Source organism: Asterias rubens, chromosome 1 (genome assembly GCF_902459465.1).
Source record: "Asterias rubens chromosome 1, eAstRub1.3, whole genome shotgun sequence".
Taxonomy (NCBI): Eukaryota; Metazoa; Echinodermata; class Asteroidea; order Forcipulatida; family Asteriidae; genus Asterias; species Asterias rubens.
Window position 1 is genome coordinate 13,402,675 of NC_047062.1, and position 27,976 is coordinate 13,430,650.

Genomic DNA, 27,976 nt, shown 5'->3' on the forward strand with positions numbered 1-27,976 from the left:
GGTGATTTAGTAGGATTCTTCCTTTCTATCAAAATTCAATACAATGTGAATGACTCAAAAACTGTCGGATTCTGAGTTTGACAGTATGCCTGATCCCATGTAAAGACAAGGTTTTGATTACAACAATTTAAAATCTCAACCCCGCTGATACAATTGTTTTTTTTTTATTCCAATTTAGAAAAGAGAATTCACTGCTGTATCTTTTCTTATATTCTCGTAGAATCCAGATTTTGAGTTTATCCGTAACCACCACGTTGTTGGCAAGACAACCATCTATGACTTAACTGTAGACCCGACTGAAAAGTATGTTGCCACTGCCTGCCAAGACAGAAATATCAGGTGAGTATGGGATTATTCTCCGCTAAGAGACATCAATCTTTTCCTCTCAGATTCTCGGATTTAGAAAACAAAATGTTTTATCTTCAAATAGGCACAAATGAGGTAATTATTATTTGCCTGTATTAAAAGGGGTCAGGTTGGTTCAGCGGTTTCTTTCCCTGCTTTTCAGCTCTGTGGACCACGGTTCGAATCCCACCTCAGACCTTGGAGCAGTGCATGAAGATTATGGTTTCAGCCCCTACCTGGTTGCATGGGTTTTTGTCTATTAGGGTTTTTTTCTCCCACATCTAAGACAGAAAGTTCTTCTTGTTTTCTATCCATCCTGTTATTGGATGTGTTATAAAATAAATAATATAAAAGGATTGAAAAGTTTAAGGAAAAAAAGAGGGGAGGACCTTGGAAGAAACTGACCCACATTTGTTGCATGTATGTTATGGGGAAAAATAAGTAGGAAAGACCTCACTTGGTTAAACACCTACCTGAGCGGAATGTTTTCAACGGAAATGGTATTGTTACTTGTTTATAATGCACTTGTTCACCCTTTTAATGAAATTTTGATATGTGTTCACTTCTGAATTTTTCGTAATTATCGATTAAAAAATCAGGCCCCAACCTAAAGGTTTTGAAAAACTAAAAACACTTCTGCTGTTAAGAGCGCGCGTCGAAGGACAATGCCGCTGACGTCATTTGTGGGAGTTTGCTTTGTTTACCTCCACGCTGCAACAAAGCGGCTTTACAAATTGGAGCTGCCAACTATGGCGTTTTGAGAGTGATTACGGAACGGGGCATTTCGCAAATCTCTCAGAAAAGCGTTGGATAAGGGCGTTCGAAATGATTGGTTTTTTTTTACACAATTGAAATCTATTTATAATCATATGACTCGATTTCCTTATTAATTGAAAACATTTGAAGTGAAATTCAGCAAAGTTCACGACTTGACATTTTTCGTTCAAGCAGGTCTTTAAGACCACCAAAAGAAATACTTATAAAATTGAACAATCAAAACATTCAAATGTATTATAGATGCATTTTGTATGTAAAGAAACATTGTGTGAATTTTTTAAATGCACCCATCATTGTTGATGAATGATTAGTACAAGTGACGAATGAGCTATATCTTGATCTATTGTTTTCCAGAATTCACAATGCAGTGACAGGCAAACTGAAGAGGACATACAAGGGTTCCTTAGCTGAAGATGGTACACTCATTAGAGTGGAGGTAGACCCATCTGGAATGTACATAGCTACAAGCTGCTCTGATAAGAGTGTAGCGCTATTTGACTTCTATTCAGGAGAGTGTGTTGCTACTATGGTTGGTCACTCTGGTGAGTTGGTCATACACCCGTATCAGACAGGCGCTCCGGAGTCGCGCCAAACCAAATAGATTAAAAACGACTCCAGGTCGACTCAAAATAAATTTTGGTTTCAGACAGGCGACCTAAATATACCAATAAAATTTGCTTGGCTCATGAAAAGATTGACATCTGAAACCAAGACACTCCAGAGTTGTTTCGACCGACTGCAACAGTCGATCTTTCGACTTCTAGAGAGGTCAGTCCCTCCTGTTTGCGACGTTGAATTTTTCATGTACTTATTTCGGAATTTGCAGTGCCTGTCTGTAACGGATGGTATTTTGCTCATTTTAAGTACCTTATGCAGACCAACGACAAAACAAAAAAAGGGAAAATAAAAGGACTCCATATGGAAATTCTAAAGACCAGGTATTCCGCAAGGAGCTTTTAACAATATGAGAAGAACAAATCAAAAAAACTTTGAGAAAGATGCTGGCAACTTTTTTTGAAGCAGCAAACAATTCTATAATTTTATTTTCAAATGGAAGCACCCTCTAATTTACATTCTCGTCTCAAATTGTAATTCGAATCAAGTAAATGTCTGAAGGTAGATAATCATATGTTTAAATTAATTGAGAATTGTTTTTACGAATTAAAGTAAACACCACACATTTTCTCCCCTCATGTTTGCAGAGTTGGTAACAGGAATTAAATTCACCAATGATTGTAAGCACCTCATCTCAACATCGGGTGATGGGTAAGTGACAAGTTACCCCAAATGGTTCATTTCAAAGCCATTCAAAGCCAACTTGTGAAAAGAAAAACCTTCAAATGTGAAATGTTACATGTATAAAATATAAGTAAAAATGAAAAAAAGGGGGATAGTTTAGCATGATTCTGACTGTGTGCTTGCTTTGTGCTTTTTTAGATATTTTTTAATTCTCACCCTGTGTGTTTGCCTTCAATATTCATCCTGTCATCGCTGCTAATAGTGTTAATGAGTGTGTAATAACCTTTACAAAAATAAAATACTCGTTTTTCAGGTGTATCTTTGTGTGGCGATTACCATGGGGCTTCACCCACAACATGAAGGAAAGACTGAGTGAGATTGGTCAGCATATGCAGGAGACCCCTCAATATCCACAACTCAGGTGAGTGGAATCAGATGTTTGGAATCAGATGTTTGGAATCAGATGTTTGGAATCAGATGTTTGGAACCTAATCCTTGGACACAGCATCGGTCTGAAGGTGTCATAACAGCTTAACCCTCCTACTTTTGGAATAATTTTCCATCGAGTTGACCTACTGTTTGGGACCATTCAACTGCTCGGGTTGTGTAGAATTGCACAACTGTGCAGAGAATAAAATGTGTACAGTGTAGATAGAATCACCATGTCATATAATATCATGATATATAATATTGCAGGCTGGCGCTGGCATAGTGTGAATATCTTACAAACCCCCAGTGCATGATATCGAATTGTTTACAGAAAACATGCTATTCAATTCTCTTCTTAGCAAAAATAAACAGGATACCGGTCAGAGATGTTACAAATGACATAGTATCTTGGCTGATCAGCTCATTTTTTGTAAGCATATTTTTTATGCTTAAGCATCTCTATTAAATTGGTCCCAGAAGTCTGATTTTGCGTTGCTGTGGTTCTGTTTTGTCTGCAGTAGGCGAGGCACGTACGTAGTCCCTCCTGAGCTAATGGGGGACCCTGGCGCTGTTGCCACAGAGACAAGACACAATAATATAAATAACAGCAGAGCCATGGCATCAGTCACAGGGGGCGCCAACTACCCTGAGCAGGAGGAGATTATTATTGATGAGCAGGAAGACGACGATGATGAAGAAGAAGATCAGACGGACTGGCAAGCCAAGCCTAAACTACGTAAGTCAGATTATAGAAAGAATCCTAAGGATTAGGATCATAATCCTTAGGATTAGGATTATGAAAATAGAAGACTGCGTCAGAAGTCAATAATATTGGTCTCACCATTGCTACAAGGAGTATGAACTTAGAGGGTGGTCATGATTAATGTTTTTTTTCTACTTGATGTGGTCTCTCCCCCTAAAATGTTTTCATTGACTTCACAGAGTCCACCTTTATTGAGGTATTTTTGTTATATCCTTAGTTGTACACATTTAACATTATATCATAGTGTGGGTCCCGGTTGTGACACTTGTGTTCATGGGCAAGACATGGACTATTTGCTTTTAATCACCCGGGAGTAAATGGGTACCGGTGTGGGTTGAGACTATTGTGATGAATGATTAGCTACCAGTGCACCAACTTGGCTGCTGGTGCTGCATACTCCAAAGGAGTTTAGAAAGTTTCAGGAAAGCTTAAGGGCCCAATGAACAGGGGCAGTGATGAGGCACTTTGATACAATGTTTAAAAGTGCTGATAAAAATCTATTATTGATATCACTTGTAGTAATGATGAAATATAATTAAAAAACACAAAGTAAACATAATTTGAAAACTATTGTTTCCCAATAGAAAGCACAGCAGACCTTCCTCTGTGGGCGAAGAAGCAGGTAATAATTATTGCTCATATATACATTGATTAGTTACTGCTACTAAGCTGAGAAATTCCCAAGAATTGAAAAGAGCCGGTTCATCAAAAAGTAGATAAACACAACAATTAGAATAACAGTCTTTCTAATCATTAGGGACATTGCATTTGAGTTCAGTGACAAAGACGATTCCATTGGGCAGTACTGTTGCTAATACACAACTTGAATTGAGTTCTCTAGAGCCAGTACACTTTATACGGGTGCATGATGAGGCCATGCCCGAACGTTTCAGCCGAATACGCTGTCTTCTTGTTGAGCAGAAAACAGCATGTCGCATTCATCCACATTTAGCAAGGTGACAGTGGGTACCAACCGCATCTCTAGCCATACCATTCACTAACGGACACTAATGCTCAGAAATTAGAAAAACAACTCATTCATAAATCATTTCTCAGATTCACATGTTTTTTTGTGTGGACAATTTTCCATACCAATGTACTGCAAAGGTACCCCTTTCTCCAAATAGTTTATACTTTCAACAGTTCTTCTCACAATAAAGTTTTTAAGGTAGTTAATTTCCAATCTATGGCGCTATTTCTAAAGATGGATGTTTGTTTGATCTTTGACCAGGTGTGTGGAGAGGACATACCCAGCCCAACAACCTACAGTAACCCCACCCAGCCAAGAGGTCGCTGGGCTCAACGTCTGGACTCCAAGGGCTTCAAGGTCAAGTCTGAATGGGACGCACACCGAGACATTGAGCTCAAGATGGAAGAATGCATCGGTATGAATAGCAGCTGTGGGGGGGGGGGGGGCAGAGAGGTCTTTTAACATAGTTAATTTAAGAATTAGATTTTTAAAATTTAGTTAGTAGCACTGGGATCCGGTAGACCTTACTATAGCACCTCAACCAACGCGGTCGGCCATCTAAGGGGTAAAAAATTTGACTTCCATAAATGGTCGACCGTGTTAGTCGACGAGGTAAAAGGAGAACCACGCAATTTCGAGGTACATGTATATTTGTTTAGATCATCGTATTCTACTTTTACAACATCTTTCTAACCATATGCATTTTATAGCGAACAGCTACAAACGTTTTTTAAAGACCAACTCGACCGATCCAAGGCAACGTGTTCCTTTAACAACTGCTGTAAGATAAGGGATCTATGGTGCATTCTAGTACTTTTCCTTGGTTATAGTATACTTTTACAACCACTTCTAGGACTTGACCTTTGTCAGTTTGTTATGCTGTTTTGTTTACAACCACTGTAAGATAAAGAACTTATTCTGCCTTCTAGGACTTAAGCTTGGTTATGTTGTTATTCTTACAACCACTGTAAAATAAAGGATCCATACTAAAAGAGATAGACAGTACTGATATATGATTGAATTCATCATGATAGTCTTGGATTAGGAACTGCCATTTGCTTTGTCTCAGAAAGATGTATTATAAGTTCCCATGACTTAATTTAAGAATTGAATTTGAATATTAAACTCGATTAAATTTCCATTTTTGGTATCAGATCGAAGACGCTACACGGTAGAACCAGAAGCCTTGGCAGATCAAGTAAGACATTTTGCTCTTCTTCATTCTGTAAGTATTACTCTAGTTTATCTTCCAACGTTTCTTGATGTGTGGCGTTCAACTTACCCCTCGTACTACTACTGCTGCACCTTATAGTTCGTACTGACCTACTGACATGTTATGAAATTTGGTAAGTTTTGGATTCGGCGGAAGAGTGTTACAACTAACCCGGAGAATGCATGATGAGAAATAACCAAGACACTTGCAAGCATTTGAAGTAGTTTCGAGGGTCAGTCTTAAGTAGGATCGATCTTAAGGCTAAGACTCGTCCTAAATCCTAGGAGCGATCCTAAGCTAGGAAGAGTTTTGTGAAATCGACCCAAGCTTTACTTCAATAAATTTTTGTTTAAACAGTTCGATTTGATTGTTCTATTCAGTTTCTTTTTGGTGAAGGTTAACAGAGGTTTAAATTGTTAGCCATATTTCAAAGAGTTTTCTGCACGTTTTTTTAAATTTTATATAAAATTTGAAATGTTTTTTGTTTTAGTCTGGCATGTATAATTCGTGTGTTAAAACAGAACCTCATCCTCACTTAAAATTTACTGTCTGTCCGTTTATCTGGGTTTTTCATTATTAAGTTCATAATTTCACCTAATTTAATCCTTGCATTTGACACACTTTTACAGAACTCTCGATCAAATCAACTGAGATTGTTGACAATTATACAGTTTATCTCAATGAAAGTTTAGCACGATTTGCCTCTAATAAAAAGCACCAACTATATTATTTGAAATTGTGGGAGCATGATTACTGTCTAGTTGACGGTGACTTTTTTTTATATGTTGGTTAATACACGTACTTAACCCTTGCACCAAAGTCACATAGTCAATTCAATTCAATTCAGTTCAATTTATTTATTTCATCACAGATTACAAGTAAAAAGTGGAAATTGTTTTCCCTGTGTGCACTAAAAAGATTCCAATTTGATAAATTTGATATAATATGGCAACTGTCTGCCACACTTTGGCAGTCAAAATATTGTTGGTATGTAAAGGTTGCGTTACCTAGAATGCACACTACACTGTATAACACACAGGGACATTGACTCTCAAAATGGCACAACCAAGACCATTGTGATGATGATGACATGGAGTGAATTGGGTCAACCCCTTATTAGTATTGAAATAGTCAAGAGCACCTAGGTCTTGTTAGGTTTTCTTAAGTCATTGCGTATTTTCTGAAAAGTTAATTTAACATTTTGAAATGTTAAACATGAAGTATCAGGAAAATTTTCTAAAACTTTGACCTAAGTTTTGATTTCTTGATTTCAGGCTGCCCTTGCTGAAGCAGAGAAAATTCAGGTATGAACTTGGTCAACTGTTAAGTGTGTTATTATGAAACGATTATCCTTTGATGTACATGTATTATAAAATCAAAACAACAACAAAATAGCAAAGAAAAACCGAGAACAAAACTTGACTTTGTTATTTTATGCATATGTTGAGATACACCAAGTAAGAAGACTGGTCTTTGACAATTTTACCATTAGTGTCCAGTGTCTTAAAGAAAGAATACAGTTTTTTTGTTTGATGTGCTTTCTCGTTCCGATTCGTGCGAGACTTGCACAGTCTATATGAGCAGAGTATGAAGTGAAACGCAACACCACCCCGGCCCTTCTCAGAGCTAACATTTTCCTTGAAGAGTTTTATACACGGATGTACCCACAAGTTAAGTACTATAGTTTTTCTTACGATCTTGTTATCAGAACACCCTTACAATTGAAGAAGCGGATGAATTTGTGTCTGCAGAGGAAGGACTAGCTGGTCTGGAAGAGCAAGTCAATATTTCAAATCCATTGGTAAGCCACCAACTTATCTTTATCTTTATTACTAAACAACTACCCACAAATATCTCACTTGAATGTGATAAACAATTTTTAATTTGAACTTTAAAGACTGAGCAAAAGTCTTACAACTGAAGGAAAACTGCCAGTCCAGGGGAAATCTGTAACCCGTAGATTTTTTCCCCCACATTGGAACTTAACATGGGCTGAAGGAGATTGATTCACAAGAGGGCGCTATCAGAAGAAGTTTGTACACAGTTTGTCAACTGGAGAGACAGAATCTCCTGCCACACAGGACCTTGTTTCATGATGCTGCTTACAAAAAAATTTTTCTTTTACAAATAGCCCCCTGTAATGTATGTAAGCAAAGAATTTGGCTGTAGTGCCATGAAAGTGAACCAAGCGCCTAATTGCTTAAAGCGTTTATGCAGATATTTCTCTGCTTATAAGCAGCTAGCTGCCGTACAAAAAATAAAAGGCATGCTACACGTAGCTTGCTGCCAGTTCTTTTAAGCTGGGTCCAATCATAGAAAAATATCAAAAAGATTGCTTAATAATTTGTGTTTAAGCGGAAATGTGATATGGTATTTAGCTGGTTAGTTAGTTGAGCGTAATTCTGTTGCACAGAAATCATGAATTATGCTAACCCATAAACAGCTTTTTAAAAATGGGCATGAATGTATGCTAGGCAGTAACCAACACTTCTCCAAGATTAATAGGTTTAGTAGCAGAGGCTAGTAGTGGGTTAATAGTTTAGTTTTTGTAAATTATATCTTTCCACAGTTAAAAGGGTTTGTGACCTCTTCCCGTGGTAGTGACCCCTTCCTACCACCCACCAGTCATCCCACCGATGCACTGATGAGCCCAGATACGCCCGACGATGACCAAGGCTCTGCTAAGCTCGATGAGGAAGCTGAAGAGGAAGAAGAAGAAGAGGCCAATGAGGTCATCATTTATCCACCGAGTGAGGAATCCATTACATCACCAGAGAGGTATCTTGAGTATTTTATTAACAAGTATCAACCTACTAAAAAATCATACTTTGGTTTAGTCAAAAGAGGCATTATCTTGCAAGTACAGTATATAACAAAGCTTTCTTTCCATTGACTGCTTTACCAGGTATATCATCATTTGTTCTTTTTCATAATATACATCTGATTTTATCGTTGTTGATGTTTGTAAGTTGTCATGTTCCTATACATACGTCTTCTTTTTATCCGTTTATCTTGTCTCAGTCTGTCCACATGCTGATTACTACATGCCTTGGCTGATCAAATCGGCCTCCATACTGTCTCTGTCTGTCTGTTTGTCTTGTCTCTGTCTGTCTGTTTGTCTTGTCTCTGTCTGTCTGTTTGTCTTGTCTCTGTCCACAGGCTGATTACTACATGCCTTGGCTGATCAAATTGGCCTCCATACTGTCTCTGTCTGTCTGTTTGTCTTGTCTCTGTCTGTCTGTTTGTCTTGTCTCTGTCTGTCTGTTTGTCTTGTCTCTGTCCACAGGCTGATTACTACATGCATTGGCTGATCAAATTGGCCTCCATACTGTCTCTGTCTGTCTGTTTGTCTCGTCTCTGTCCACAGGCTGATTACTACATGCCTTGGCTGATCAAATTGGCCTCCATACTGTCTCTGTCTGTCTGTTTGTCTTGTCTCTGTCTGTCTGTTTGTCTTGTCTCTGTCTGTCTGTTTGTCTTGTCTCTGTCCACATGCTGATTACTACATGCCTTGGCTGATCAAATCGGCCTCCATACTGTCTCTGTCTGTCTGTTTGTCTTGTCTCTGTCTGTCTGTTTGTCTTGTCTCTGTCTGTCTGTTTGTCTTGTCTCTGTCCACAGGCTGATTACTACATGCCTTGGCTGATCAAATTGGCCTCCATACTGTCTCTGTCTGTCTGTTTGTCTTGTCTCTGTCTGTCTGTTTGTCTTGTCTCTGTCTGTCTGTTTGTCTTGTCTCTGTCCACAGGCTGATTACTACATGCATTGGCTGATCAAATTGGCCTCCATACTGTCTCTGTCTGTCTGTTTGTCTTGTCTCTGTTTGTCCATTTATCTTGTCTCTGTCTGTCTACAGGCTGATTACTACAAGCCTTGGCTGATCAAATTGGCCTCCATACTGTCTCCGTCTGTCTGTTTGTCTTGTCTCTGTCTGTCTGTTTGTCTCGTCTCTGTCCACAGGCTGATTACTACATGCCTTGGCTGATCAAATTGGCCTCCATACTGTCTCTGTCTGTCTGTTTGTCTTGTCTCTGTCTGTCTGTTTGTCTTGTATCTGTCTACAGGCTGATTATTACATGCCTTGGCTGATCAAATCGGCCTCCATACTGTCTCTGTCTGTCTGTTTGTCTTGTCTTTGTTTGTTTGTATATCTTGTCTCTGTCTGTCCACAGGCTGATTACTACATGCCTTGGCTGATCAAATTGGCCTCCATACTGTCTCTGTCTGTCTGTTTGTCTTGTCTCTGTCTGTCTGTTTGTCTTGTCTCTGTCCACAGGCTGATTACTACATGCCTTGGCTGATCAAATTGGCCTCCATACTGTTCCTTTTCGTTGACTGTATAAACCTTATACTACTCTGTTGGCTTATACATTGTATATGCATTCTGTAATGCTTTATGTTTTACAGTATGGAAATAAATGTGAAATGAATTTAAAAACTTCTTAGCCAAAGATGTGAGTGATCAATAGTTGGTAGTGTTCTGTGCATAAAAATAAACGGCTTATATAAAGTTTATATATATGAGTTTGTTTCTTCAGTTTGCAGTTTCTGGTGACGGAGTCTACGTCCAGCATGGAGGAGCTTCAGAGACGAAGAGCTCGATCCTTCATCAAACATGAGCAGAAGGAGAAGGAGAGTCCAAGAAATAGTCGGGTCATTCAGGATGAAGATCTTGCTAAAGGTTAGGGTTGACACTCGATGTTTAGGCTGTGAAAATTCTAAATAGATGAGCATAGATTGTTAGCAAAGTCATATTTTGTGTTCATGGGATCTAGGAATGATTAACTCTTTCCTGGGCCGCCCAGTCTCAAGTGACCGGTTTAAAACCCCTTGGAAAGATAGTATAGAAACAACAAATTTAAGATAATATGAGAAGCGCTACTGTCATTCCTTTTCTCAGATTGTGTATTCCTATTGGGATAACTCTTCCTGCATGGACATAACCGCTCCAGATTTTGTTGCGATATCTGTCTTTTAAAATGAAATTTTCACAGGATAGTTTAATTGTTTATGTCCACGTTTACATAGGATTAAATAATCAAACGGATCCAAAAACCACAGGTATACATTGCCAATCTCAAAAACCATAGCATTGGTCAATCAATGCCCCATTGCTGATCATTAGTCTGCCTGAATTGTTTTCACCCAAGAAAGTGAAATTTTATTTGTTAATTATTATTAATTTTGGTTTTATCCGAACATCGATTGGTATTAGCAATATTACTCAGTACTTTCGCCGAGTTCTTTGGAAAAAAAAACAGGCATATTACTGGGTGGGATTCGTACCTACGACGTTTTTATTATCATCTCCTATTTTTCATGATCTTAAAATATGTAGCTGAGGGATCTGAGAGCACCGATCCAGTAAGTCTTGGCACAAGTGAAGATGAAGAAGAAGATGAAGATGAAGAAGAAGAGGAGGAGGAGGAGGAGGAAGTAGAAGAAGAATCCAAACCCTCCATGGATGATGACCCCTCCTCCTCAACGAGCCCCTCCACTAGCGGCAATAACACGGAGAGCGCCACCACAAGTCAGGATTCACCCAGTCCCGATCAGGACAAAGATGAAGAGAGTTTCCTGCACACCAACTTCACCTTCGCTGAGAAGGAGAAGTTCGGCAAGTGTTTGGAGCAGCTTCAGTCGGGCTTTGCCTCGGTGGGGATCAGTAACGGTATGCAGCATCGGCTGAGTATCTCATCCAAGTTCCTGTCAAGGTCGCAGTCGAGTCATCTCAAGTAAGTTTGAACCATTGAAAAAAAGAATTGCATAAACCAAAGAGTTTGAGTCCAACTGATAAATAAGGGCATACTGTAGTTTACATCTGCTTGGAAACCAAGCTATTATTGCTCTTCATTTTAAAAGTAACTGTTTAATGTTTGAGAAAGCAACTTTTTGCAGGTACAGAAACTCTCAATAGTAAGATGTATTCTTCCAAATTCACCAGGGCCCAATTTCATAGCACAACATGTAACTAAGCATATCAAAAATTATGCTTACCAGAATAAGGTTACCAGCCAAACAACCATGTCACATGTACAATTTGTGACTGATATCCTGCTCATTTCTGCTTAACAGAAAATTGTTGTGCAATATTTTCTGCTTAAGCAGCTCTATGAAATTAGGCCCTGATAACATCATCACACTATTCTTGGTTGTCTGTTTTGGGAGTCGATGCTCCTGTGTATTATACAGTTTAGCACGCCTTTAAGGTGATGCAGTGTCTGACCAATTACCATTAAGTGATAAGCATGACGAACCTTAGCTATATGTGATGTTGTTACAAGGGGTTGATTTATATTCAATTGATCTTAATATAACTTGTGAAGATCAATGATTTGATTGGATTAACTTTTCTGTTCTCAAGGAGTATAGCGTCAAGTATGCACAAGATGCCAACATCATCAGTGGGCGGAGTCACGGCTCAAGTGGTAAGAGGAGAATCACATGTGCTTGCCTTTCTGTTTTTGTGACACTTTGAGATGTGCTTGTTGTGGAGTCTTTTTTTTAGATTGTCCATATGCTGAATATGTTAAGCAAAGTGTTTTCTTGTAATTTGATGCAGTTTTACTATTAAGTAAATTGAACAATGTGAAGAAAAGATTCCAATGGTTCACACAGGTTTTGAAATTTCATCTGTGGAGGGTTCCACTTTTGCAAAGGTCGCTTCGGTGTCAATGGGCAAAATACCCGAGCAACAGAGACAGTGACCTCCCCCGCACTTCATGAAATTCCAGGCCTGTTAGTAACGACTTCATGTTTGTATGTGTTTCTTGAATACATAGCCATGCAATGAGTTAATCAAAATGACAGTTTTTTTTCTACAAGAGACTGATTTGCATACTTTCTGAACATTGTACAGTAAGTTTTCACTGTACATTGTACAGTAAGTTTTCACTGAACATTGTACAGTAAGTTTTCACTGAACATTGTACAGTATGTTTTCACTGAACATTGTACAGTAAGTTTTCACTGAACATTGTACAGTGAGTTTTCACTGAACAGTGTACTGTGAGTTTTCACTGAACCTTGTACAGTGAGTTTTCACTGAACCTTGTACTGTGAGTTTTCACTGAACCTTGTACAGTGAGTTTTCACTGAACCTTGTACTGTGAGTTTTCATTGAAAATTGTACAGTAAGTTTTCACTGAACATTTTACAGTAAGTTTTCACTGAACATGGTACAGTATGTTTTCACTGAACATTGTACAGTAAGTTTTCACTGAACCTTGTACTGTAAGTTTTCACTGAACAATATACTGTAAGTTTTCACTGAACAATGTACTGTGAGTTTTCACTGAACCTTGTACTGTGAGTTTTCACTGAACCTTGTACAGTGAGTTTTCACGGAACCTTGTACTGTGAGTTTTCACTGAACCTTGTACAGTGAGTTTTCACGGAACCTTGTACAGTGAGTTTTCACTGATTTGGGCTGATACTCAGATGTTTTCTTACCTCATCTGAACTTGTTCATTGCCACCCCCATGTTTTGTTGCGATTTATCAACAGAATGCTTTAAGAAATAAAATCTCACCATTTTGATAAAAGCTCATCATTTTGTTTGACTCATTGCATGTGATTCTTTATGACATGTTCTCTGATGCATCGTGGTTGTTGATTGCAGAGTGTATTTTTTGTTACAGTGATCAGAGTTGAATGGTTGAAGTCCTTTCGCTCATTTATTCATTTAGTTTTAGTGGATTGAGTTTAGCCTGAGCAGGTTTTTGGCAATCTGTGTTCATTTGTAGTTGCGCTCATTGATTGATGTGGGTTTTTCTTTTAGTATCTTTTTCTATGTTTTGAGTTTGCCAGGTTTTGTCTTCAATGAAAAAATTAAAACGTAAACCGTAAATACTGAAATAGTTTGAATGTTTTTCATTTTTACAGCAGTGGGGTGATGGAAAGCTTTTTATTAACAAATAGAATTGCTTGAAACCCTAATACAGGGTGGTAGCTTTTCAGGGTGCTTTTAAACTTCCAACTGTTATTAACTCGGTGAAAAGCTGGCAACTTAAGCTTTTTTGCTAGTAAACATTGGCTTGTCTTGGATACGCTCCACCCTGACTAAGTGTGATTGATAAAGCAATCCGTTATTAGTTAAATCTAGCTGCAAATGCATTTTATTTCTGGTAATGCTAAAAAGAAATAAGTTACATCTTTTCTATTTATCAAGTCTAGCTTTACCAGCAAACTTGGTTATCGGCCACAGTTTGTGTAACAAGTAGGCCAGCCCTTGTACTAGACAAAATGTACCTACTATTTTTCCAAGGACCAAACATCATGCCTATTATGAAACACTAACTGCCTCTTGCATCATAGGTTGGGGGTGATTCATGAGCTCTGAGCCAGGAGGGATAACATGACCAGATCATGGTCCTCTCAGTGCACAAATCATTGCCTCTCTCTCTTTCTCTACTCATCTTTCCATCTCAATCATTAGTACCTTCAACGTCGCAAGGACGTCATGGCTAGAGCTGTAGATGAGACTAGACGGAGACTACAATCTGTAAGTGTCAAAGGTCAAGGATTGATGCGTTGACCCAGCGAGCGCCATGCTTGAGCGCTGCCCTTCTCGGTGGGGTGTTTTTTTCAAGCGGAATGGCATCCTTTAGTACTCAGCACAACATCACATTCACTCAAATTGCACTCATTTGACAGAATCAATATCATTGAACCTTTTGAAATGGGATATTTTACCAGATTTAGAAAATCAAATAATATGATGAAGGTATTCTTGAGTCTGGAATTAACTCTTCATTTCAATCCATTGCACCTTGCACATGCACAGCGCACAGTTTGCATCATTTAAACACTTTTGTCAAATGTTTTTGATTAATTTTGTATACACAAATCACATGTTTTTATAAAATTTACGCGTAGTCGCGTTTAGCTTGATTTTTTTTAATCAAGTAGCAGGATTTTCCCCAAAAATCTAATCTAAACACTAAGCACAACTGAAATTGGTTTTGATTCTTCTGCTGTAATATTTTGCAGTTTGTTTTGAATCTTTTTTCAAGCATGCTTTGATTTCTTTGCATTCCATTTATTTCTTGGTGCTGATTTAAGGTTGGCAGTTCAATATGCATGACGTGCTGTTTATGTGTTTCATGATGGGGTAGTGGAATGCTAATTACTGCTTGTGGGTTGTGGCTGCTTGCTGGTTTGGGTATTTGTAGCTACAGGGACGAATGCATGATTTTATTTTACTTTTTAGCACATTTAGAAACTTTTAGCCTTGTAATTTGTTTGGGAGGAAACATGAAACCACCACTAGTCAAGTGTTGTTATTTATTGATTGTTGTACCACTATTTTGCAATTTCTTAAAGCCATTGGACACTTTCGGTAAACAGTATTGTCCAAGGCCCACACTTCGTGTATTACGACTTCTATATAAAGTAACAAACCTGTGAAAATTTAGGCTCAATCGGTCATCTGAGTCGGGAGAAAATAACGAGAAAACCCACCCTTGTATCCGCGCGTTTCGCCGTGTCATGACATGTGTTTAAAATAAATCCGTAATTCTTGATATCGAGAATTGATATTGTTTGAATGTTTTCTCAAAAAGTAAAGCATTTCATGGAATAATATTTCAAGTAAAGTCTTTGACCTTTACATTCTGTAAACCCTGTAAAGTATTTGTACATCTGTAAACTTAAAAAAAAATTCTGTACCGAAAGGGTCCAATGGCTTTAAAGGAGTTATTATAGACGATGTTGACAAAACACTATATACGTCATGTTTCGCCGGGCACTGAGTTGCGTAGTCATAGTAAGATTGCGTACACTCTCTAGCTGGCTGCCAAAACACAAAGGTTTTGCCCGGCGGTATGCGCGCGAATCATGTTATGGTTTTCGTGTGATGTCAGAGGTCACATCGTCTATACAGGATTGGTTGAACTGACTAAAAAAGTCGCAGACTATGTTCTGTGTGATCAGCCATATTACAAACCTGTAACAATTTGGGCTCAACCCAGTGAAAGTAGGAAAAATGCTGGAAAACCGTGCACAATTTTCAGCATGTAAATACATTGTCCTAACCAAAGTTAGCTTCTGGTTTAAAAACTTGCTTTTAAAAAAGAAATGCTTTAAAGGTTTACATTTACATTTTTCCTGTATATGACTTCATTTCAGGGGGAAATATATCACAGAAAAAAATGTTCTAGTATGAAATTCCAGTATGAAATTCATAATTCGATAAGCTTTCAAACTGAAATTACACAAGGATGTTTTTTATCTTTACCAACCCTGTATGAAACCTCCCAATATCAACCACCCCCCCCCCCCAAAAAAAATAAAAAAATTTAATATTGATTACCTGTTTAAGGAACAGAATATATTTTGGGCTTCATCATCTTAACAACAACTGCTGATCTTTCCATTTTTAGATGGGATGGAAATCGTTATCCCTTAGTAGTAAGTCTACAACATCCTCATCATCTTCCTCCTCCACTACAACAACTACCCCTAACTTAACGCCCACATCACCAAAGAAATCCCTCCAAACTGCCAGTAGTCAGGAACATTCCAAAGAAGGCGAGATGCCTGTGAACATTGAACAGGTGGAGGTTGTTAAGGAACCTGCCAAGAGCACGGACTTAACGGACCATGAACTAAATGAGAGAGATGCTCCAATGGATGTTATTAACAAGGAACAAGATTCTGAGAAATTTGTGGAAACTGTCGAAGCCAAAACCGAGTCTCAGCAAACGTTGCTTGAGAATTCTGACGTCAACGAGAAGGAGGCAGTGAAGGAGGACTTAACCGTGACTGAAGAATCCAGACAGGTTGTTGAAAAGGAATCTAATGAAACCCTAGAAACCAAAGAGTCGCAGACGACAAACGAAGACATTCCTTCATGTGATCAAACTGATACAAGATTATCAGCGTTGACTGATGACAGTGGTCAAGCTTCGCTTGATGTAACGGAGGTGTCGGCGTCCGACTTGAATGTTCTTACTGATGTTTCAATTTCTCGTCCATCGAGCCGCTCAGAGAGCATCATCAGCTCGGACAGCCAATCCAGCGTCATCACCACAACATCGGAGCACTTGCCCATCATCAAAGGCAAAAGATCCTCGACTAAGGATACCACTGAGGCAGTGGAGAAGGCCAACAAGGAGAACTTGGAGAGGACCTCTAAGTATGAGTCTCATCAGAGTCGTAGATCAATATCGTCTGGTAGTAGGAGCAAGGTAGAGAGGATGAAGGCCAGGAAAGAGCAGACGTCGGTTACGACCATGAGGAAGGCAACATCCATGTCTGATCTTAGAGAAGGTTAGTGAGATTTTAGTCGAGTCTCGTGGGATTCTGTCCTTTGACAAGACTTCTTGCGTGGCTTGGCTGTAAGTTGTTTGTGATTTGCTGCTTTTTCAGTGAGACCAGCAAGTTTGCATTTAAGAAATGTAGGTACTTGACAGTAAAAAGAATGCATTATGTGTGCATTAAAGGGTCTAAACCACATTGGTAGGATTGAACAAAATAAATGTTCACAGATTTACACAACTTGCATGTAATAAGGAAGGTCATGGTAGAGAATTGTGTTTATTGTAACTCTTTGGTGGCCGAAGGTTTGACCAACATCCATTTAAGTAAAGAGGTTAAAAAAGGTAAAGATCATGTCCGGATATGAAACTTTTCCAATGAAGTATGTTTACATAGTATCCCAATGTCTAAACACAAGCCTAAATTAAATCTTTACTTGTAAAATTTGATTAAAGAAATAAACAATATTAGCAACATCTGGGCAATTTGTGAAAACCATAAAGAAATAATGGTCTCTAAAGTGAGTGAAACAATTGATCTCTGGTCTCTGATCACTGATTAAGCTTAACATTTCACAAGGTTGTTGTTTCCCAATGTGTTGGGTCAAACAAAGTGTAAATATTGTTTACTCATTCATAATGATTTGGAACCATTTGCATCTTAAAATGTAAGCATAGTTTGGAGAGTACTTTACTAATGGCCACCAATTAATATTTTAATTGAGGATTGTTAATTTCTTGGGTTCCTCTCCTGTCCATTTTTTATCAGCATCCAAGGATGAAGAAGGCAGAACTGAATCTCCCACTTTCAACATTGTGCTAAAGACTCACCCTCGTAGTCAGAGCGTTGAGAGGAAACGTATACGAGCCAACAGTCCAGCGAGGGAGAAATATCGAGCTCGCACAGAACGTGTTCTTCCGAATGTTCCCAACCTCTTGAAGCCAAAGTCTTATGAGATTGGAACGACTAGCTCTCGAGCCAAGAAATCCACGCGGAAGGAGAACGACACCCCTCCTTCCTCGCCCTCAAGGCTGAAGAAGAAAAAGAGACCCTCCTTGGGAGGTGCTGTTGAGGGCTCCAAACCGTCCAAGTCGGAAGAAACTTCACCTGAGACCGAATCTGTCACTGCCAGGTTCACAAGGGCAGGGGACACGCAATCAGCAAAGGATTCGCTGGTTGAGAAAACTCAACAGCAGTCGGAATCTGCTATAGAGTTGACGGACAAAACAAGCAATGATCAACTGATCAATGAAGCCGTCTCCCAAATAGATTCAACTCAGATCCCAGATGATCTCGCACGATCAACTTCTCCACAGTTAACCAGTGATGCATCGTCTCAACAAGACATTGAACCTAACTCTAAAGATAGTGGTGACGCACTGGCAATGCCTCCACCGACGAGCACAACGGTTTGTAAGAGCAGCAGAACCTGTCGAAGGTCCTCTGCTTCCAAAGCTGTCGAGGAGTTAAGGCAGCGGAAACGTAGCTCATCAAACACTCCACCCCCTACTAATGAGACTGCTACATCAGGGGATCAGAGGACCTCCAGCGACTCCGTCTCAGCATCGGATCATTCTCAGGTGGATTCAACTCGTTCCTCAAGGAGGAAAGTGGCAGCTGCAGCCTACCGGGAGAAACGAAGTAATAGTTTGAACTTAACCAGGCGGTCATCACCACCACGCTCATCATCGCCATGCCCAACATCACCCCGCCCCTTATCACCACGCCCTGCCTCCCCACGCACTGCCAGGAAAGGATCAGCTCCTATCATCAAAGTGGAGTTTAACCAAAACGGTGAGTCACCCAAGAAAGACTTGGTGAGACCCGTGCCTAGAAGACGTCGGCGAGAGAAGTCTGAAAGCAGTGAGACTAATGCCTCTAATAATAATAACACAACCAACCACTCTGAAGATGGTAACACTCATTCACCAAGAACTCAGACTGACAGAAGGAGATCTTCACTGAATAATGAGACTGTTGAGAGGAGTTCATCACCTAGAATAGATCATCTTGATAGAGAGGTCTTGGAAGCTGCTGGAACAACGAGTGAGTCGATAGATCAGGATGCATGTAAAGCCACAGGGATAAGAGGTATGTAATCAAGCACGATAATCTTCCCACTTTAGTCTGATTTCCGGTTTGTGTTTGCTCTTAGAACAATCAGAAAAGCTGTGATTAAATAACCTAAAAAGTCTTTTAAACCCTACGCTTTCTGAACAAGTACATGTAGGTCAGCCTTTGTGCCCCAAAAGACTGTCCTACTTTTTTCCAAGGATCAAATATCATGCCTGGGAACAGAGAATGGTGATCGCAAGCACATAGTTTGGTGGTAAACAGAGCCGTAAAACTGAGCTCAGATATTTTGCGTCATTGTTGTGTTTTAATCAAGATTCATAAATACCTCAGACAGTTTCGCTATTCCTATTGGTGGAGAGCGCGTCACGTGGGGATATTTAAACCTTTGATAATGACCAGTGTTTATAACCGGTTGTGAGCGGACGGCAATGCGGGCGCTGTCGGTGAGTTGGCTGGCTGTGTGTGAAAGGAAATTGAGAACGTGTTGCACCAAGACTGTACACGCACGAACGGAGCCAGAAACTGTCGGATATAGGCGTCTCAGTCATAACAATGCAACACATGGACATCGTACATGTTCATGCAGAGCTCAAGCACGTCGGAAACGGATAAGTTTTACAGAGTTTCTTACTTTATTACGCCTTTTAACCAAAAAGGCATTTATGAATGGGAATAAAAGAGTAGTGACTCATTCTTTAATGGCCGTTTAAAACCTTGCAGGGTCATTGCCATGTGATATAGGCCCTCGCTTTCGGCTCTGACCTTTATCACACGGTAACGACCCTGCCTGTTTTAAACGGCCGTGAAAGAACTCGTCGCTACCCTTTTATTCCCTTATTCATAAAGAGTTGTAAAATGGAACAAAACATTATAAATATCAAATTGAATTTTTTTTTTCCAGTTCCAAGTCCTGAAGGGGGGTCACCAACCTTGACCTTTGACATGATGAAGGCCAAAGTGGACACAATGAAGACAGCGTTTGATCAATGTCTGGATCTATGTTATCAGGTAAGCGTCTGGAAGATTCAGATAATACATAAATATAAGACTACAATAGACTGCAAGTCACATGTTTAAAATGGAGACCAAAAAAAATTAACGAAGGTTATAATGTTCTATGAAATCAAAACTTCTTTTTAAATTCAGATTGTACAGAATCCTTGAAAACAAAAATACCCATAATTTGTTGTAAATATAGTATGGCGAACTTGCCTGCAGATAAATTCATTATCGTTGGATATGGGACGCAGACGTGCTATATTTTTCTGTATTCACATTCCTGAGCAAATGTCCATAGTACTTAACTACCGAATAATAATATTAATAATAATAACCGTATTTATAACATGCATTTTGCCAACAGATACAAAGCGGCAGGTATTATTACTGCAAGGAGTGGGGCGAATTTTAAGATATAAGACCTAATCCTTAAGCACCATGTAATGTTTACAAGGTGCTGTGGCACAATATGCTGCCAATCCAGCCAGGAACACCGGTGACGAGAGCCCAGTTCAAATCTTGTTTTTTGCAGTGGGTCACCGCAAAAACTAATCGCATCAAGCATACAATATTTGTTTTCTGTTCATTTGACAATTTCTTTGATTTGGTTGAATAGATTCGCTCTGCCGAAGGTGAGAATCATCAGCATTTCTTCGACTACTTCAACTCAACTTTAAGTCAGATGCAATCTGCCTCCTCTACCATCTCCTCTACCAGACAACAACGGCATCTCCTTAACCCTTCAGTCACAACCGACGACACCATGTCCGATGTCAGTGAAACCTCACTGCCATTTGACGAGGTCCCACAGTCCTTTTCGTCAGGTATTCCTACAACCAGACAGTCAATGGTCTCTCCGACGGATATCAACGCCCTGAAGTCCTCCCTGGCATCCTGTCAGAAGACTCCGGCTAATGGAATGACTGTGGAGGGAGAGACGACTTCGGCTGTTGCTCTGCTGGACCACTACTCGGATCTCTTAGTGTCCCTCGTTAGGCAGAAGATCGGAGATGAGGTGAGTGAAGGGACTACTACGACAGAGACTCAACAAACTTTGGAACCTGCTTTGTAGGACATTACGGTTGGCAAAAAGAAAACAGTATCGGGTCACGCTGTGACAGTGTGAAGATGGGAGATGCGGTGAGTGAAGGGACTACTACGCCAGAGACTCAACAAACTTTGGAACCTGCTCTGTAGGACATTGTGGTTGGCAATAAGAGGGGGACAGTATTGTGTCTCGCTGTGGCTATGTGAAGATGACGAACAATGACAGGTCCGGTTGACTGTCTTGGTATTCATGCTCAACAACTCCAAAGAGAGTGAACTAAACAATTTGATTTCTTATTCTGTTTACCCAAAACACAAGCAACAACTGCAGGTATACAAACTTTGAAGCCTGCTCTGTAGGACAATAAGGCTTTCAACAAGACGAGAACAGTATCACGTCACTATGTGACTGTGTGAAGATGATGAACAGGGACAGGTTAACTGTCTTGCTAGTATTAATGATTGCATTATAAAGAAACAAGTCCTAAGACAAAACACAAGCAAGTACTGCAGATATATTTCCACTGCTTGAATTCTTATATTCTTAAAAGAGAATTACCAAGCACTGTACTGCCCCTTCAGTTAGTAGAGAAAGTTATAAAGATAGACTTAACCAAACATGAGAAATTTCAATCTTTCTGAGAAAAAAAAGTAGCTGTTATTTTCTCTGTATCTAAAGAAATCCAGTTATTTTCATCTGCTTTTCTAGTGCTTAGGAAATGGTTTCTGAGAGCACCTTGGAATCTATAACTCCAGGGGTTACTAAAAGGTTGAAATGTCATCCTTTCAACAAACCTCCAAACATTTCGAGAATGGTTTAATACATTTTAATCCGGAATGTCTCTCACCACCGCCTTACGAATCTTGCACCCACCGCCGGAAAGTCAGTTTAGAATTGGAACATGAACAGCATACAAAATACAAAACTTGATGTTCAGTGAAACATTTATTCTTACCAGAAACTTATTGTTTGAATTTTGTATCAAAGTTAAATTCGTCTTCCCAAAAAAAAAGAAATTTTGCAATTTTTTTTTTCAGCATTGTTAAAATTTCAGATTCACTACCAACCTCTTTTAAGATTTTGTTTTATAAATTAGGATAACATAAAACCCAATAAGCTTGGGCGATATCGATTGATTTTATTCACGATATATCGCCGACAATATATCGCGATATTCGATATAATCGCGATTAATTAAACTTGACATCAGTCTTCTAACTCCCATTGAAAGTTGTAGAAGAGACAGTCATAGCATAAGAGAGGTGTTTTAATGACCTATTCTTCTGGTTTTACTCCAAACCTATGGGGTGCAAGATGTCTCAGCTAGGAAATACATCGCGATTTTGCGATATTTAATCGATATTGCGATATATCGCGATATATCACGATATATCACAATATATCGATATTTCGATTAAAACCAAACCAATCTGATATCGAAATCGTTTCCAAATTAGTATCGCGATATTCGATAATATTGTGATATCGCCCAAGCTTAAAACCCAAAGGTAGCTACTAATCGATACAAATTATTAAAATGAGCTAGTTTGCATCCCACCAGCTCAAGACAATATGATATTTTTTTTATACGGGCATTTAGAAATTGAAGACTTGTAAATGATGTTTACGATGACTAGATTAATGAATATAATACCAACGGTGTATAACCTTGTACAGGAACCTGGGTACTAATTAAAGATGCTATGTCAGATTTCTGGCTGATTTGACCCAAACATTTTGATTTAAAATTCAATAGGTATTATGAAGGGGGTCGAGAAAGTTACACGCTTTCATTTGAGCCATTGCTCGAAAAAGTTTGCCAGTTATTAGTAGCAGTGAAATAAAGTGCTCAAAATTAGTTTTTGTCGGGATCCCGACAATCACGTGACCAATTCTTATGTGTTTTATAAGAAACGTTTTAAATTGTTGTCATGGTTCCTGACCATTAAAAGTAAAAGTTAAAAAAAAATTTGTTAGAGCTGGTGATACTCTTAGAAATACCATTCACATGTTTGGGGCCAAAAATCTGACATAGCATCTTTAATCAAACATATCATAGAGTAAATTATTTGTGTTTTCACCCATAATGATGTATGGGTAGTACTTTGTTCTGTGCACTTCAGAGATTTATTTTCTTCAACACTTGTGTGCCAGATGTTAAACATTCCACATAGCGTTTCAAGTGCATACACTTTGTGGCCCTCTTTGGTCCACACTAAGTACATGAAGTATGTAATAATGCTTGCCCACGCGAGACTAAACAGTGCTTACCACACATCAGGCTATGGGTAAAAGCACAAAAAAGATTATTTATTCCTGATGTAAATTTAACACGTGTTACAGTATCTAGAGTAGATTGGTGCCAACTAGGTGGGGTCTAAATTGTTATTAAGTTTTTTTGGTTTTTTTCTTTAAGGACTCACGGGTGCGTTCGATTAGCTTCCCGGGTCGACCCATGTCTGCCCCCGGTAAGTTCAAATAGCTTTGACGTCAATCCAGGAGCTCACCCGGGTTAGTTCCAAGTGCCCTGCTTGTGGAGTGGCTCACTTGGGGCTGGCCCGAGGTGCATGACATCACCACAAGAGGGCTAGTGAACGTCTGATTAGCTCTTATCAGGGGCTCACCCGAGTGAGCACCGCAGGGTCGACCCAGGGAAGCTAATCAAACGCACCCATAGAGAATGCCCTCATCTTGGCGTTTTGGTTCGGCAGAGTGGTTTCTTTCCTTGCCTTCAACCACTAGGACCCAGCTTTGAATCCCGCCGGGGGCACTCTGTGGATTGTGTTTTCAGTTCTTGACTGATAAATAAAACAACAATTAAATCAGTTTGTTATGTGTCCCTAGGTGTCAATTCAGAACGAGGAACCGGTTTGTTCTTTATTTAGAAATCAGAAATATGGAGAGAAACCACAGGAAAGTTACTCCAGTGACAGTGTGAATAAGTAAAGGTGCCTTCGAGAGCGTTACAGCTCATTTTGTATTGAACTAAAGAAATACAACGAAATTGAACAGCAATAAAGGTTGTTGATTGATTAGTATATAGGAACTATTTTGGCAAAAAGGGAGTTATTTAATAAAAAGTTACTAAACAAAATAGGGTGTTCTAACCTGACACGTAGTATGGTCACTTGACTTACATTATAGGTAATTGTCATTGCTATAAATGTTATAGCGTAATATGGTGTTTTAATCGATGGTGTTGTCTGAAATTTATCTGCTGCTATAGTGTAAGGATAATACTAGTTATCATGCAAGGGCAAGTTGAATATCAAACAAATACTAGTTATCATGCAAGGGCAAGTTGAATATCAAACAAATACTAGTTATCATGCAAGGGCAAGTTGAATATCAAACAATACTAGTTATCATGCAAGGGCAAGTTGAATATCAAACAATACTAGTTATCATGCAAGGGCAAGTTGAATATCAAACAATACTAGTTATCATGCAAGGGCAAGTTGAATATCAAACAATACTAGTTATCATGCAAGGGCAAGTTGAATATCAAACAATACTAGTTATCATGCAAGGGCAAGTTGAATATCAAACAATACTAGTTATCATGCAAGGGCAAGTTGAATATCAAACAAATATAGCAGACTCGGGTATGGGACACAGACGTGCACGTGTGATGATGAAGTTATCTTTAAGCAAACTTGACACTCAGACTAATGTATATAGCTTAGAATAGTGTAATATGTGGAGTTAATATAAACATTGTGTGATATGAGCCGAGTGATATTGGTTTATATCACACCGCTTGTTGCCATGGGTATATGGGAATATAGTTCTGATAAACTGTACTAAGTAAAATGTGTGAAGGTGTGATGTGCAAGGGGTCAAAGTAGGCCAAACAAAAATTGTGATATTGCTGTATCCATCTTTAATAACCCATCCCTTAAAGAATATGAAAACCATCTGGAGTAGGGCTTCCAATGAGTGACAAACAAGTGCTTCTTGCAAAGAACTTTAAATTTCAGAAACAGCATAATCTTAATGCAACTAAAATCTCTGTAGTGAAGCAGACTTTTTGAGGTTTCAGTGTTCTGTATCAAGTAAACAGTTAAAGGCCATGCATTGTAAATATTGAAACCAGTAAGTGGCGGCCAATATGGTTTGTACTTTATATGTATATAAGCGTTATCAACTTACCGTTTGTGTGTAATCTTACATTCCAACATATTGTGTTTCCATACTTTGCTTACAGAATGTTTCAGCCAGATTTTACTTCTAAGAAGAGCATTTCAGTATTTGTTTATTTTCCATGTACTCTTTACATAACCTTTTTGTTCTGTTTTATTAATAATAGTTTTGATTTTGTTTCTTGAAAGTATTGCAAAATGTTGTACTTCAACAAAGATGTATTTATCAACCAACAAAAGAAATTATAATTTTTGAATTATACAAATATTTTTAGGTTTGTGGTTCATGGATGCTGGATCATAAAACAGCGTATTTTTGTTGCTACACGAGTCCTGAACAGAGTCTCAAATTTTGTTGCTACACGAGTCCTGAACAGAGTCTCAAAATAATTATTTTGAGGAGAATGATGGACTCTTTAAAGGCAGTGGACACTTGGTTAGTACTCAAAATAATTGTTAGCATAAAAACTTTCTTGTTAACGAATAATCAAGGGCTGTTGGTAGTAAAAAACATTGTGAGAATCGGCTCCCTCTGAAGTAAAGTTGTTTTCGAGAAAGAATTTTCCACTAAAATATTTGAATTTGATTTCGAGACCTAAAAATTAGATTTTGAGGTCTCGAAATCAAGCATCTGCAAGTACACAACTTTGTGTGACAATGGTGTTATTATCTTGCAACTTCGATGACCAATTTTCACAGGTTTGTTATTTTGTGCGTACATGAATGTTGAGATACGAGAAGACTGGTCTTTGACAATTACCAAAGGTGTCCGGTGTCTTTAAGTAATTTAGATCAAAGCAGTGAAGCTGATGGCGAATAGCTAAAACAGGATCAACATTAGGGATCATTAATCTCTTATGCATTATCCCATAATTAATCCACTTGGACCGGGCTTTTTTGCTCCTAGTTGTGTTACAGCGTAAATGACTTTTTGTTGACTTGTTTTTAATAATTCATTACATTAACTATGCAATACTAAGTTGTATTTGATCAACATAAAAACCTTGATTTGACTGTGATCTATGCATATGTAGTATACAAGTTGAAAAGCTGTGTGCTGAAGCAGGGCATTAGCAAGTATTAAGCTTGTACATCTACATGTATCTTCATTAAAGACATATCTTGAAGGGATGTTACTTCATTAACAGTTTCAAAGCGACAGGAATGGTTTGAATGTACTCTTTCAAAAACGATTGTGTTTTTCCCTCTTACAATTTAACTCATGTTGGTTCAAGGTACTAAACCATGTCTAGTGTAAAAATGCAAATAAATTATTTGGCTGTTGCTTTATAACATATTCCATTTGTCTTGCGTCCTTTCACTTAAGACTCTGAAGTTATAAATTTGTTTACATATTTATCCAGTTGACCAGATTTGTCCAGTACTTTTGTAAAATGTTTGTAAAAAACTTGAAAATTTGCAAGGGGTATGTCCAGTGGTTTTGACAACGAAAAAAATCAAAAGGGGTAAGTCCAGCATTTTTGTCAAATTTGGGTCAAAAATTAACTAATTTGCAAGGGGTAAGTTAATTATTTGTGTACAAATTTGGGTCAAAAATTTAAAGATTCACAAAGCGTAATGTCAAGCATTTTTGTCTAATTTGTGTAAAAAACATAAACAATTTACAAGGGGTTAGTCCAGCAATTTGTTGTTCTGGTCAAAAAGTAAGGAGTAACTACAATAATGAAAAATTGAGTCAAAATCTCACTTCAGTCAAACTAAAGGAGATATATAGATTTACTCTAAAAAGTTCTTTCAAATTGTTTTTAAATTTGTTTTATTAATAGTTACACATAAGTCATTAAAAGTGTTGATACTTCAAAATATTAAATTTTATGAAAAAGTAAACTATATACATTATCGCTGAAGCACTTAATTAGTAATTTTATCAAACTTTTTATTTCAGGCAATCTAGTACTAAATGCAGACTCATGTTAATAAGGCACATACTTTGTTAACAGATGTACACATTGAGTATCTCACAAGCCGACCAGTCGATATCTACAATCAAACTCGGCTGTGACGCTTGGATCTGAAGTTTTCAGCAAGTCCGCATTCATGGCAGACATGAAAATCTTCCTACTTCAATGTGTTTTGCTCTCAGAAAACCAGTGCACGACAATCATTGAATAGCTATGAAAATCTTCCTACTTCAATTTGTTTTGCCCTTGTTTTTGTTTTCTTCAAAGGTCAGTATTTGTCTGATCTAAGGACAAACCTCGGAGTCTAATTTACCAATGCCTTTCTACATGTACATGTATAATAAATGTTCAACATATCAAATACATCAAGTAATAAACAAGGAAAACTGACAATAAATTTTAAATCATTCTGGGGTTGAACAAACAAAAATTACTAGAGGGGGTCTTCAACCTGCGACCTGCAGATTAAAGGCAGTGGACACTATTGGTAATTACTCAAAATAATTATTAGCATAAAACCTTTCTTAATTACGAGTAATGGGGAGAGGTTGATAGTATAAAACGTGAGAAACAGCTCCCTCTAAAGTGAAGTAGTTTTCGAGAAAGAAGTAATTTTCCACGAATTTGATTTCGAGACCTCAGATTTAGAATTTGAGATCTCGAAATCAAGCATCTAAACGCACACAACTTCGTGTGACAATGGTGCGACAAGGGTGTTTTTTCTTTCATTAATATCTCGCAACTTCGACGACCGATTAAGCTCAAATCTGTTATTTTAAGCATAATGTTTAGAT

At 38.4% G+C, this 27,976-nt stretch overlaps 1 protein-coding gene across 1 annotated transcript in view; it reads left to right on the forward strand.

Annotated features, from left to right (window-relative positions):
- Positions 1-22,416, forward strand: part of LOC117290049 (WD repeat-containing protein 62-like) — a 57,834-nt gene extending 35,418 nt beyond the window's left edge. Inside the window, exons 16-34 of the mRNA XM_033771294.1 lie at positions 221-339; positions 1,477-1,664; positions 2,325-2,388; positions 2,675-2,782; positions 3,309-3,526; positions 4,138-4,175; positions 4,785-4,938; positions 5,678-5,748; positions 7,011-7,040; positions 7,445-7,537; positions 8,306-8,514; positions 10,275-10,417; positions 11,075-11,471; positions 12,101-12,164; positions 14,174-14,239; positions 16,119-17,007; positions 17,764-19,086; positions 19,973-20,079; positions 20,687-22,416. Coding sequence (XP_033627185.1) covers positions 221-339; positions 1,477-1,664; positions 2,325-2,388; positions 2,675-2,782; positions 3,309-3,526; positions 4,138-4,175; positions 4,785-4,938; positions 5,678-5,748; positions 7,011-7,040; positions 7,445-7,537; positions 8,306-8,514; positions 10,275-10,417; positions 11,075-11,471; positions 12,101-12,164; positions 14,174-14,239; positions 16,119-17,007; positions 17,764-19,086; positions 19,973-20,079; positions 20,687-21,142 — 4,737 coding nt within the window. The 3' untranslated portion in view covers positions 21,143-22,416. The remainder of the gene's footprint in view (positions 1-220; positions 340-1,476; positions 1,665-2,324; positions 2,389-2,674; positions 2,783-3,308; positions 3,527-4,137; positions 4,176-4,784; positions 4,939-5,677; positions 5,749-7,010; positions 7,041-7,444; positions 7,538-8,305; positions 8,515-10,274; positions 10,418-11,074; positions 11,472-12,100; positions 12,165-14,173; positions 14,240-16,118; positions 17,008-17,763; positions 19,087-19,972; positions 20,080-20,686) is intronic.
- Positions 22,417-27,976: the final 5,560 nt, after the last annotated feature.